Genomic DNA, 13751 nt, shown 5'->3' on the forward strand with positions numbered 1-13751 from the left:
GGCTATTCTTTTCTTTCTTAAAAAAAAAATTATCTGGTAATATAGACCATGTTTATGTAAGGTGTGTTTGCTTCACATAAAACAGAAACATTTGTTAGTGGGTAGGGAAAAATAGCAAGTTTTACTTAAATATCTTTTTAAGCGATGAGGATGTTTTCTTTTAAAAAATATTCTTATTGCTGAAACCGGTTTGGCTCAGTGGATAGAGCGTTGGACTGCGGACTGAAGGGTCCCAGGTTCAATTCCAGTCAAGGGCATGTACCTTGGTTGTGGGCACATCCCCAGTGGGGGGTGTGCAAGAGGCAGCTGGTCGATGTTTCTCTCTCATCAATGTTTCTCTCTATCTCTCTCCCTTCCTCTCTGTAAAAAATTAATAAAACATATTTAAAAAATATATTCTTATTGATTTCAGAGAAGAAGGGAGAGGAGGGAGAGAGATAGTAACATCAATGAGAGAGAATCCTTGCTCAGCTGCCTCCTGCACGCCCCCACTGGTGATCGAGCCTGCAACCCATGCATGTGCCTTTGAGCAGAATTGAACCTGGGACACTTCAGTCTGCAGGCTGACTGCTCTATCCACTGAGTCAAACTAGTTGGGAAGGATAGTTTCTTATAGTGTTTTAAAATTACTTAATTTAAAACTTAAAAATTTAACTTATACTATATCAGCAATTTTAAGGTAACATACATTTCCAATGAACAGTTAATCAGAAGAGTATATTACCAAGTAGTAATTTTTTCTCCATGTAACACTGATATGTTAACTAGAAAATTTGGAACTAAAAGTATAAAGCAGAGAAATCACCATATCCTCATCACTAATAAGTATAAAATGATATACATTAATATTTTTATATCATAACATTGTAAATATTTATGTTACAGGAAATAAGATATGTGGAGCGAAGTTACGCATCAAAACCTACATTGAATGTAAGTATAAATTTAAATTGTGCTTTAAGATGAAAGAATTTAAAAGAAATGTAGTTAATAAAAATGCATGTTTTTATGATTTGTGTATATGGGAGGGTCAGCGTGGGATGATGCAATGGTTAGAAATAGCTAATTACTGAAATACTAACTTCCAACTTACCATAAAAATGTCTAATCTAGTGCCCTGAATAATTTCTGCTGCTTCCTTTTTGTCTACTGTAAAACCACCTTCTTTCAAAAGCCAGGCAGTGTTCTTCCCTTACTCTCGGGGACCCTCATGTGTTGTATGTGACACACGCAGAGGCCACTTGGAAGTCAGTAGAAGAAGGGGCTGACCCAGGCTGGGTGTTAGACAGGAAGGAGCATCACCTGATCACCAAGTGCTTTTCCTCTCTGTTTCATGAGGGTCCCTAAAATGAATAGCCTTCTACCAAAATCTGGGGAACAATTCTTATTAACTTGAAATGGGAATGTGGAAGGCAAGTGTAAGGATAGAATTGTTACAGTAGTGTGTGTTTTTTTTTTAATATATATTTTATTGATTTTTTACAGAGAGGAAGAGAGAGGGATAGTTAGAAACATCGATGAGAGAGAATCATCGATCAGCTGCCTCCTGCACACCCCCCACAGGGGATGTGCCCACAACCAAGGTATTATACATGCCCTTGACCGGAATCGAACCTGGGACCTTTCAGTCCTCAGGCTGACGCTCTATCCACTGAGCCAAACTGGTTTCGGCTACAGTAGTGTTTTATAATTATTAAAGGGCTCTTGTCTACTTTTTCTAAAATTTCATATAAATATTATGTTAGTCATCATTTGAGAAACTGTGGCTCTGGCTTTGCCTCAGTTGTGGTGGGCCCTGTCTTGTCTAGCAATACAGGTATTATTGGTTCCTAGCCCGGAGTTCCCGTTAGCAAGGAAGCCCTTTGGTTAGGGTTATCATACAATTAACAAGGATAATGTTATCATTTCTTTCTTTTTTTTAAATTTAATTTTACAGGGAGGAAGGGAGAGGGAGAGTTAGAAACATCGATGAGAGAGAAACATCGATCAGCTGCCTCCTGCACACCCCCTATCGAGGATGTGCCTGGAACCAAGGTACATGCCCTTGACCGGAATCGAACCTGGGACCCTTCAGTCCACAGGCCGACGCTCTATCCACTGAGCCAAACCAGTTATGGCAATGTTATCATTTCTTAACGTTTGACTAAGGAGTAGATTTGTAACTTAAGCTTCTGGTTTTAAACCTCCTGTGGAGAACCGAGAAGGATCAATGCCTATTTTAAAGTAGGTTTGTTTTAAATTTTCGATTTTATCTTAAATCATTAAGTACCAGCATTAAACGGACTAGTTTTACTTCTGTTCGAATATGGAGATTATTGCCCAGCCCGTGTAGCTCAGCAGGAATTAAGAGGTCGCTGATTCGATTCATTTCCGGGTCAGGGCACGTGCCAGGGTTGTGGGTTCGATCCCCAGTTTGGGGTGTGCAGGAGGCAGCCAATCAATGATGTTCCTCTCATCGGTGATTCCTTCTCTCGAAAAATCAATAAAAACATATTATTTAAAGTTTTGATATCATTTTAATCTTTGATGATTAACTGAGAAAACTCTGTTTCTGGGATAATAATGTCTGGGAATTATGTTTATTTAATAAAGGATGATTTGGGTAAGATATTTAAATATGCTAATTATCATCATCTCCTGTCTCACCAGGAAGTGGTCATAGCAAGTGCTATAAGGACACCCATTGGATCTTTTCTGAGCAGCCTTTCCTCCCTGCCAGCCACTAAGCTGGGCTCCATTGCCATTCAGGGAGCCATTGAAAAGGCAGGTCAGTGGTTGCTTTGCTCTTTGTGTGAAAGGACAGTGATTGACTGGAACACATATTTATTTTGGACATATGTGACACTTAGAAATGACTCAATGCCTGCATTTCTGAATTCCCTCGTAAAGAGGTTTTTGTACTATAAGGTTAGGAATGAAACTCAAAAACTGACAAGAAAAAGAAACCATTTCTGCTGTACAATGTCAGGTACCTTACTAAATAACCATTAGTTATTCCATTGACTAAAATATGGAAATGCATTTTTGTTTTGTGAAAAAGGAATACCAAAAGAAGAAGTGAAAGAAGCGTACATGGGGAACGTTATTCAAGGAGGGGAAGGACAGGCCCCCACGCGGCAAGCAGTGCTGGGTGCAGGTACGAAGGATACATTTTGGCTTTCATACTTCAAATGTTTGACACAGTAAATGGAGGTCATTTCAGCTTAAATGAAAAGTTAAATGCATAATATAATTTAATACAAGTACAGACTTGTATTGGCCGAAGTCATGTTGTATACTCTATTAATTTTAGCTCTACAGTTTGTGTTTGAAGAGTATCTTTGTTTTTCAAAATTATGACTTGTCTGTTTTGGTTTTAGGCTTGCCTATTTCTACTCCGTGCACCACTATCAACAAAGTTTGTGCCTCAGGAATGAAAGCCATCATGATGGCCTCTCAGAATCTTATGTGTGGACATCAGGTAAGAAGGACCTTCTTTCCTATGTTATAGTTAAAATAATACACAGCGCTAAAAGACACCAAAAATCTAAGCACATTCATGCTTTAGAAGTGCTCCTAAGTATAGCTGCTGTGTTTTTTCAGACACTCAGGAATGTCTAATGTGCTAATCCCTTTTTTTTAAAAAATATATTTTATTGATTTTTTATAGCTACAATACATTGTAATAGTACTAATAAAAGCTATACACAATGAATGGAAAACACGAAACAAGGAAGGGAAACTGTTCTAAGAAAGGCTGGAAATACGTGGTCAAGCAAAGCATGAAGTGGCCATTGTGATTAGTTTTAAAGGAAATGTATGTGTTTTCATATGCTTGTGCACGGTTCAGAGTGCAGAGGTGTTTGAATGGTCCTGGTGTCTTTGAAGACCTTTCAGTCAGTTCTGTGTGACCTGAAGGGCAGGTCTGGGCCTGAGCCCGGAGAGGGAGAGGCAGATTGCACACGGCCTTGGTAATGTGCCATCTGGAGTCCCTCCAAGGAGTAGGAGGCTCAGACATACATCCTAGCCAAAACACTCAGGGGTGTGTGGAGGACACCTGGTGAGAGGAAGGGCTGCGTGTCAGATTATCAAGCAGATCCTGTTGATGAGGAGCATCTCAATTGAGGAATGATAGGATTAGTTCTGCAAACAGATTATTTCTAGTCTTTCAGAAGACATTAAATTTTAGCAGTTTAAAATGAAGGGTGGGAAGGGTAGGAATTTCAGAAGATGGTCTTATATGAAAGACTCCTGGCAGTTTTAAAAAAAGATTTTTAATTGATTTTTAGCAAGGAAGTGAGAGAAAGAGGGTGAGGGGAGAGAGAAACATTGATGTGAGAGATAAACATGGATCAGCTGCCTCCTGCATGCCCCCCACACCGGATAGAGCCCGCAATCCTGGGCATGTACTCTAAGTGGGAACTGAACAGCAACTTCCTGGTGTACGGAATAACACCCAACCAACTGAGCACACTGGCCAGGGCTCTGGCATTCATAACAATATCTGACTCCTTTTTTAAAAAATTATTTTTTCAATTACAGTTTACATTGATTATGACTTTGCATTATTTTTAGGTGTACAGCATAGTGGTTAGATAGTCACATATTTCACAAAGTGTTTCCCAGGTATTTCCAGTACCCACCTGGCACCACAGTTATTACAGTATTAGTGACTATATTTCCTGTGCTGTACTTCACATGAGTATTTTGTAACTTCCAATCTGTACTTCTCAGTCGCTTCACCCTTTTTACCCAGTCACCCAAGCCCCCTCCCCTCTGGTAACCATCAGTCTGTTTTCTGTATCTATGAATCTATTTCTCTTTTGTTTCATATTGTCCTTTAGATTCTACATAAAGTGAGATCATATGGTTTTTTGACTTTGACTGACTTATTTTACTTAGCATAATACTCTCTAGGTCCCCCCATGCTGTCACAAATGGTAAGGTTTCTTTTCTTTTTATGGCCAAGTAATATTCCATTGTACATACATACCACAGCCTTTTCTCCACTTGTTTATTGATGTGCACTTGGGTTTCTTCCATATCTTGACTATTGTAAAATAGTGCTGCAATGAACATGGCGGGAGGTGGTGGTGGTGGTGCATATATGCTTTCAAATTAGTGTTTTGGGTTTCTTCAGATATGTTCCCAGAAGTGGAATCACTGGGTCATAAAGTAGTTCCATTTTTAATTTTTTTTTGAGGGTCCTCCATGTTTCCACGGTATGGAGGATCCTCAGTGGCTGTCAAATCTGCATTCCCACCAACAGTGAATGAAGGTTTGCCAACTATGGTCATTGTGGATTTATTGATGATAGCCATTCTATCATCAGAATTACTACATGTAGAGTGTTAACTCATGTCTGAGGAGATGTATCATAAAAACATTGCTATGAGATATGTCTGAGGTTCTACTGCTTATGTTTTCTTCTAGGAGTTTTATGGTTTTGAATCCTTCATGTAAATCTTTTTACCCATTTTGAGTTTATTTTTGTGTATAGTATAAGAAGGTGGTCTACTTTCATTTTTTTTTTTTTTTAATCTATCTGTCCAATTTTCCCAATACCACTTATTGAATGGACTGTTCTTACCCCATTGAATGCCCTGGGCTCATTTTTCAATAATAAAAGACCAGTTAGGCATGAGTTTATTTCTAGGGTCTCTATTCTGTTCCATTCAGTTTTTGGCCTGTTTTTATGTTAGTACTATGCTGTTTTGATTACTTTGGCCTTGTGGTATAGTTTAATGTCAGGTAGCATGATGCCTCCCACTTTGTTCTTTCCTAAGATTGCTGTGGCTGTTTGGGTCTTTTCTGGGTCCCTATACATTTTTGGATTATTTTATTTGTGTGAAATATGCCATTGGTATTTTTATAGGACTTGCATTAAATCAATAGACTGTTTTGGGGAGTATGGAAATTTTTGTTTGTTTTGCTGTTGTCCAAAAGTTTTTTCTTAAAAAATATTTTTATTGATTTCAGAGAGGAAGGGAGAGGGAAAGATAGGAACATAAATTATGAGAGAGAATCTTTGATTGGCTACCTCCTGCATGCCTCACACTGGGGACTGAGCCTGCAACCTGGGCATGTGCCTTGAATGGAAATCAAACCTATAACCTGGTTCATAGGTTGATGCTCAACCGCTGAGCCACGGCGGCCAGGCCAAATGTGTTCATTTTGATTTGAGGCGCTTTTCGAGCTGCTTCCTTCGGAAGGAACATCCGCTACAAGCCTTGCTTTTCCTCCGGGAGGCTCACAGAGGTCTGTTTGTGCGTGGCTAATGATGGTGATTGTATAGCATTCTGGGCATTTCACTCCTATGAAGTAGGAATTGGGGCTCTGACTGGGCATGTGCTCTTGTGTTTCCTCTGTCTTCTGGGGAGGGATGCAGGCGATCCATTGTGAGAGGCATGTTGTTGTGGGGAGGTTGAAACCACCAGAAATTAGTATGGACATTTTAATGATGTTAATTTTTCCTATCCATAAACATGGTATAATGTTTCCATTTACTTGTATCTTCTTCCAATTTCTTCCTTCAGTGTCTTATCATTTTCCAAGTTCAGATCTTTTACCTCCTTGAATAACTTCATTCCTAGATATTTTACTTAAATTTTTTCGTTTTTATTCTTTTGCTTTTGTTACTTTGTTATTTTTTATGCAATTATAAATGGGATTGTTTTTCTAAGTTTCCCCCTTTTTTAAAAATTGATTATGGTATCACATAATTGTCCTCATCCCCCCAATCTCATCCCAAACCCCTCCCTACATATGCCCTCACACTCCCCCACTCCCTACCCCCTGTTGTCCATGGCCACTGGCCAGGCCCATATGCATGCACACAAGTCCTTTGGTTGATCTCTTCCCCTTTACCCCCACCCTCCCCTACCTTCCCTCTGAGGTTTGAAAGTCTGTTCCCTGCTTCTCTTTCTCTGCGTCTGTTTTTATTCATCAGTCTATGTTGTTCATCAATTCCTCTAGATGTGTGAGTAAGTTTCCCTTTCTGATAGTTCATTATGGGTGTATAAAAGTGCCTCTGATTCCTAGACATTTATTTTGTATCCTGCTACTTTACTGATTTATCAGTTCTAGTAGTTTTTTTTATATAATCTTTAGGATTCTCTATCCACACTATCATGTCATCTGCAAATAATGATGGTTTTTTCTTCTTCCTTTCCAATTTGGATGCTTGATATTTCTTCGTCTTGTCTAATCGCTGAGTAGAACTTCCAGTACTCTCTCTCTATATATAAAACCCTAAGATGCAAATAGAATGAATGGTGGAACAGCTGAACTGGTTGCATTGACATGCACTGACCACGAGGGACGTGCACAGACCATGGTGGGCATTGGCAGCAGAACACAGAACATGGCAGGTGTTGGTTGTGGCGGGTTGTTAGAACAGGTGGGCAGTGGGTGTCAGACCAAGGTGCGGCGCCAGTTGCTGTCATTGAGGTGAGCCTATGGTTGCTGAAAATTCTTTGTTCCTGCATGGTCCCACATAGCGCTCACACCTGCTGCCATGCTCACACCTGCTACCAGCGCTTGCACCCCTGCCAGCACTCAGTGCCAATTGCTTGGCATCTTCAGTGGTTGTGAGCGGCAGCTGCTGGCCCCAGTTGCCACTGAGGTCTTCTCCACCTCTCCCTGCTCCTGAGGGGCGATTGGGGCAGCAGCCACCACTCACACCCATGACAGCACCAGCCCCAATCACTCTGCACTCTCAGTGGGTGCGAGTGGGGCCAATGCAGTCAGTGCATGGGAGCAGGGTTGAGGGCAGGCAAGGAACTAGGGGCCGCAGTGGGAGGGGCCAGGCAGGGGCGAGGAGGATGAGCCAACACCCACTCCTATGCCCCGCAGCCTTGTGGCCCACAATTCCTTTCCAGTTGCACAAGTTTGTGCATTGGGCTCCTAGTGTTGAGTAAGAATGGTGAAACTAGAATGTTTGTCTTGTTCTTTTAAAAAAAGTATATTTTTATAAAAATATATATATTTTTGATTTTTTTACAGAGAGGAAGAGAGAGGGATAGAAAGTTAGAAACATTGATGAGAGAGAATCATCGATCAGCTGCCTCCTGCACACCCCCCACCAGGGATATGCCCACAACCAAGGCACATGCCCTTGACCAGAATTGAACCTGGGACCCTTCAGTCTGCAGGTTGACACCCCTTCCACTGAGCCAAACTAGTTATGGCTATTTTTGTTGGTTTAAGAGAGGAAGGGATGGAGACCTGGTTCATAGGTTGATGCTCAACCACTGAACCATGCTGATCAGGTTCTGTCTTGTTCTTAATCTTAAGGTAAAAAATTTTAGGTTTTGCCCATTCAGTGTGATGTTGGCAGTGAGTGTCATAAATGGCTTTTATTATGTTGAGCTATGTTCCTTTTATTCCCATTTTGCTGGGAGTGTTAATTATCATAAATGGGTGTTGGATTATATTATTTTTGTCTGCAGCTATTGAAATGTTCATATGATTTTTATCCTTTTATTTCTGTGGTGTGTCACATTAATTGTCCTTGAAGCCATTGTACCAACCTGCATCCCTGGAATAAATCCCACTTGGTTATGGTGTATGATCTTTTTTTTTTTTTAATATACATTATTTATTGATTTTTTATAGAGAGGATGAGAGGGATAGAGTTAGAAACATCGATGAGAGAGGATCATCCATCAGCTGCCTCTTGCACACCCCCTACTGGGGATGTGCCCACAACCAAGGTACATGCCCTTGACTGGAATCGAACCTGGGACCTTTCAGTCCGAAGGCCGACGCTCTATCTACTGAGCCAAACCGGTCTCGGCGGTGTATGATCTTTTTAATGTATTGCTGGATTCAGTTTGCTGATATTTTGTCAAGGATTTTTGCAACTGTGTTCATCAGGTTTATTGGCCTATCATTTTCTTTGTAGCAACTTTATCATTTCAGATATTGTATTCATTTCTGATGGTCTTTTTAAATTCGTTTTTGTCATTTTTTATTCTGTGGAAGTTCTAAGTTCTCTTAGCATCCTTATAGTGATTCTTTTTAAACTCTAGATCTGGCAGATTGCTTGCTTCCATTTCATGTACTCCGTGTACTTCTTTTTATGAAGACTTATCCTGCTCTTTTCGGGCGTTTTCTGCTGTCTCTGTCTCAGTAGGTGGCCCCATGTAGTAGGAGTTCTGTGGGACCCAGGGGCACCATCTCCTTGAGCACTAAACTAGGAGCTCTCCCTTGTGCGGGTCTCAGGGTGAGGCCAGCGGAGTTTAGATTTAGCTGTGTGAAGAGTGCGCTCTGTACCAGTTAGGCTTGTGAGGGCAAACTGGCCCCTGCCCCAGAGCCACACAATTCAGTCTGTATCACATTCACAGGCAGGTGACTTCCCTGCAGAGCGTGAGCACGGCAGGGCAGGACCACTGGGGACTGAGAGGATGGGGCTATTGCATTGATACTGTGAGGAGGGGAGTGCTTTACCCAAGAAAGAAGGTGTTTATGGGCGAGGGACTCAATACAGGGATCCTGATCATTGTCCCTTTAGCTCTGTCCTTGAAGCCACACCACTTTTTCTCCAAACATGTGTAGTTCACTCCGAGCTGCCCTTCCTCCACTGGAGCCCAGGAGGTGTGGCTGAGAAAAAGATTTTGACTCCTGTTTCTCTCTGTTGACTGATCTGTTGACTTTCACAGCCAGATGTTATGTGGGCTCTGCTTCTTGACTCCTGATTCTGGGTGGTGGAGCATGGCATGGGCTCTCTATCCCTGAGGATTCTCAGCTGCCCTCCCGTGAGAATTGTGTCTCCATCCTTCCTCCCAGAATCAGTGCGGCTTCCGTAAATCCTTGGTTATACGACTTCTATTAACTAGTCTTTAGTTGGCTATTCTGGCAGACTGCTCTATATTTTAGTTGCAATTGCAGTTTAGTTCTGGAAGATGAGTGTAACTCCCACCTATCTTGTTGCCATCAGATCCCGACTCCAACCTTGATTATCATTACACATTGTAGACCATTTCCTTTCATCAGGGTTAAGAGGGTACTTCTTGTATTCAATAAAGTCCATGTAAATTACCTGTTTACTGTAGTTGTGTAAAGGGTGCAGTGGGTTTGCACTTACGCATGTTGACAGTGTTTGTGTGTGTGTTCTGCTGGTCAGGACGTCATGGTCGCAGGTGGGATGGAGAGCATGTCCAATGTTCCCTACGTGATGAGCAGAGGAGCGACTCCATACGGTGGGGTGAAGCTTGAAGATTTGATTGTAAAAGATGGGCTAACTGATGTCTACAACAAAATTCATATGGTAATTATTGCTTTTAAAATATATATATATTTTGATTTCAGAGGAAGGGATAGAAACATAAGTGATGAGAATCATTGATTGGCTGCCTCCTGCATGCCCCCTACTGGGAATTAAACCATGACCTCCTGTTTCATGGGTCGACACTCAACCACTGAGCTATGACAGCTGGGCTTAAATTATACGTATTTTAGAAGTTGAAGGATGGGCTCTATAAATGTCTATTTTAGCCATTCATTTGAAGAAAATATTTTTCTGTGCTCATTACATCAGCTTGGCTCAACTACTGAGTAAATTGCTGCACACTGGAGTAGAGCATTTTCTGATTTCTAATAATGGATTCTATAACTAATTATTTGCCTTCAAAATAGCTGAGCTAATTCAAGTAGTTGAAGATGAGACATGAGTGAAAAGTTACCTAATACAGAACAGTATATTTTAAAAAACTGCTTTTTTATGTTGTGCAAAGATAATGTATATTTTATAAGGTTTGCAAAATTATTTTTTAAAAAAAATTTCAACTTTTTTCAGGGTAACTGTGCTGAGAATACTGCAAAAAAGATGAATATTTCACGAGATGAACAGGATACTTATGCTATTAACTCCTACACCAGAAGCAAAGCAGCATGGGAAGCTGGGAAATTTGGAAATGAAGTTATTCCTGTCACAATTACAGCAAAAGGTAGAGCGATAATGTTCCAAATATATTTTAATTTTTAGTAGACTTTTCATGTTGCAAAATTTTTACATTTAAGTTTTAGTACTTTGGTTAATTTTCACCTGGGGATATTTTTTCCATTGATTTTTAGAGATTGTAAAGGAGAGGGAGAAACATTGATATGAGACACACACATTGATTGGTTGCCTTCAACCAAGGTATGTGCCCTTAACCAGAATGGATCCGCCATCCTTCAGTCCGTGGGCTGACGTCTATTACTGAGCCAAAGTGGCTAGAACTAAATTGAGTACATTTTAATCTTTTTCATTTCAACTGAGGACACCGACTTTTCTGCTTAGTTAAGGGAACTGTTGCCATTTCAGATAGTTCAACCCAATTTAATATAGATTTCATTAAAATTTGCTCAGCCTTCGTAAATTTCTGCCTTTATTCATAGCTCAGAGAGAGTTCCTGACCAGCTCCAGAATAAACCCACAGCAAAGGTTCATTTACCTGGTTTAGGTTGCATTTCCATTCCAGCACGATAGACTATTAGGGTTTATCCAGCCTAGGGCAGACATCTACCTGTGGGTCAGGAGAATGGGATCTTTGATTACCGAGGGAGATGGGGAGATAGGAGAACAGGATGTGTCTAATAGAAGATGAAGACACTAACAGGCTACAGATGGTAGACTGTACAATAGGATTTACTGGGACTGCTGAAGGTATGATGGCATACAAACAAAGGGAGGCACAGACTACGAGGCACCTAATTGTTGTCTTGATTGGTGATAACTTAAAATATGTTTGTTTTAGGTAAACCAGATGTAGTGGTAAAAGAAGATGAAGAATATAAACGTGTTGATTTTAGCAAAGTTCCAAAGCTGAAGACAGTTTTCCAGAAAGAAAACGGTTAGTATTAAGAAATGAAGCATAAGAAAAAATTGGAGTATTTATATCTAGTCTTGGAATTGCCTAAGGATTTTTAAAAATAATTATAGAAAACATCTAAGAACTATTTAACATTTTCAATACATCAGGCTCAAGTGAAATTAAGAAAACTAGTATTTATCCAAAGTATATTTAAAATTGCATAACAGTTAATGCCTTTGATAAATCCTAGGAAGGGGATTAGTAAACCAGCATTTGCCCAGTGCCGTCATGCATGAGTTTCAGAGCTAGCTCTGAATAAAATGTTATAAAAATTAACATAAAACAGCATTCTTACATTATAATTGTCATAGTTATATATAGGTTTCCAAAGGGCAGGAGCTATCCCTCTGTATTTGCAACTTTCCGTGCATCTAGCAACATAGGCAGCACTAGGTAGGAATTGTTTAATTGAACCAAGGGAACTCAGTGTGGAGGATGTTTTGAATTCATGCACGTTGATGCCCTCAGGCACAGTCACCGCTGCCAACGCCAGCACGCTGAATGACGGAGCAGCCGCGGTGGTTCTGATGACTGCAGATGCAGCCAAGAGACTCAATGTCAAACCACTGGCAAGAATAGCAGGTAGAGAATGTTCTGAACTTGTTTATTCCTAAACCTCTGCAGGCCATTCCTGAAACTGAGTTTCCTTGTGAGTAATACATAATATTGAAGCTATTTGTAGCTACATAGGTTGTGCTTTGGGACAGAATATAACTAGTACATATTTTAAAAAGGATAGAAGCTACCTTAATATTTTTATTATACTTTTCTTTATATGATAGTAAGCTATAACAATCTTTTCCTATCATGGAAAATGAGGGGGTGCATGTTTAATTCTACCCGGGCACGATAGGGAATGGTAGCCAGATAAAATCCCATATTCATAAAAAGAACATGGGATGAAGAGTCTAGAAATAAGAAGTCTAGATGTTCTTCCATTTATTATTATTTCTGGGCTGGGCATACCCTAAGTTTCCTTAAGCCTGTCTTCAGCTGTAAAATCTGCCTTGCCTTCTTCATAAGGAGTTAAACAGAAATTTTGTTACTTCATAAAAACCTTGTGACTAAATTTATTCTTTGTTTATTTAAATCATAGTTTCTTAACCTTAGCACTATTGGTATTTTACAATAAATGCTTTGTTTTTTGGCCTCTACTACTAGTTACTATAATAAGTGGCATTGTACCCGTTAGGACAACTAAAAATATCTCTAGTTAACACCAATGTCCCTGGAGGCAAATTTCCCCTAACCCCCCTCTCCCACTTGTGAAATTCAGTGGTTTATAAAGTGTAGAATGGAACAAATACATTTACATTTATTTCAGGGGATAGGAAATTTGCATTTTTGCATATTATACAGGGTGTCCCAAAAAATGTATACACACTTTAAAAACTCATAGATCAATTTTGAAAATGAGATGTATTTTAATAAGCACTACCTTTATAATTATTCTAAGTATGTGTATACATTTTTTGGGGGACACCCTATATATAACAGTTGTTAGACCTTTGGGTGCGTATAAAAAAGATTTTAAAAGCTTTTAATTTTTTTTATAAAGCATTTGCTGACGCTGCTGTAGAACCTATTGATTTTCCAATTGCACCTGCATATGCTGTACCTAAGGTAAGGACATACTCCCTTCTGCCAAATTGAACAAAATAAACTGATGAATAAAACAGAACCAGTCATTCAGAGGGAAGGAGGGAGCTGGGGTGTGAAGAGAGTACCAACGAACATACATGCACACATGCATTACCCATGGACACAGAACACAGGGTAGTGAAGAGCTGGGGTGGGGAGGGATGTCGGTGAAGGGAGGCAAAAAGGCCATCTGTAACACTCTCAAGAATAAAGATTTAAAACCCCACGAGCTACCAAATGACCCAAGAATTCCAGTCTTATGTATACCAGTAT

At 40.0% G+C, this 13751-nt stretch overlaps 1 protein-coding gene across 3 annotated transcripts in view; it reads left to right on the forward strand.

The window, feature by feature from the left end:
- The window catches only part of ACAT1 (acetyl-CoA acetyltransferase 1), a 28947-nt gene that overhangs the window by 12193 nt on the left and 3003 nt on the right, over positions 1-13751 (forward strand). For 2 of the 3 annotated variants that reach the window (XM_036427209.2, XM_036427208.2), the window contains exons 2-10: positions 886-933; positions 2650-2767; positions 3041-3136; positions 3360-3460; positions 10106-10249; positions 10778-10928; positions 11721-11816; positions 12306-12419; positions 13396-13460. In XM_036427209.2, coding sequence (XP_036283102.1) covers positions 886-933; positions 2650-2767; positions 3041-3136; positions 3360-3460; positions 10106-10249; positions 10778-10928; positions 11721-11816; positions 12306-12419; positions 13396-13460 — 933 coding nt within the window. Of the gene's footprint in view, positions 1-885; positions 934-2649; positions 2768-3040; positions 3137-3192; positions 3215-3359; positions 3461-10105; positions 10250-10777; positions 10929-11720; positions 11817-12305; positions 12420-13395; positions 13461-13751 lie in introns of those variants that run through there. The other variant, XM_036427210.2, reaches the window with a different exon arrangement.

The sequence above is a fragment of the Pipistrellus kuhlii genome, unplaced genomic scaffold, assembly GCF_014108245.1.
Source record: "Pipistrellus kuhlii isolate mPipKuh1 unplaced genomic scaffold, mPipKuh1.p scaffold_m20_p_9, whole genome shotgun sequence".
In the NCBI taxonomy this organism is placed as follows: Eukaryota; Metazoa; Chordata; class Mammalia; order Chiroptera; family Vespertilionidae; genus Pipistrellus; species Pipistrellus kuhlii.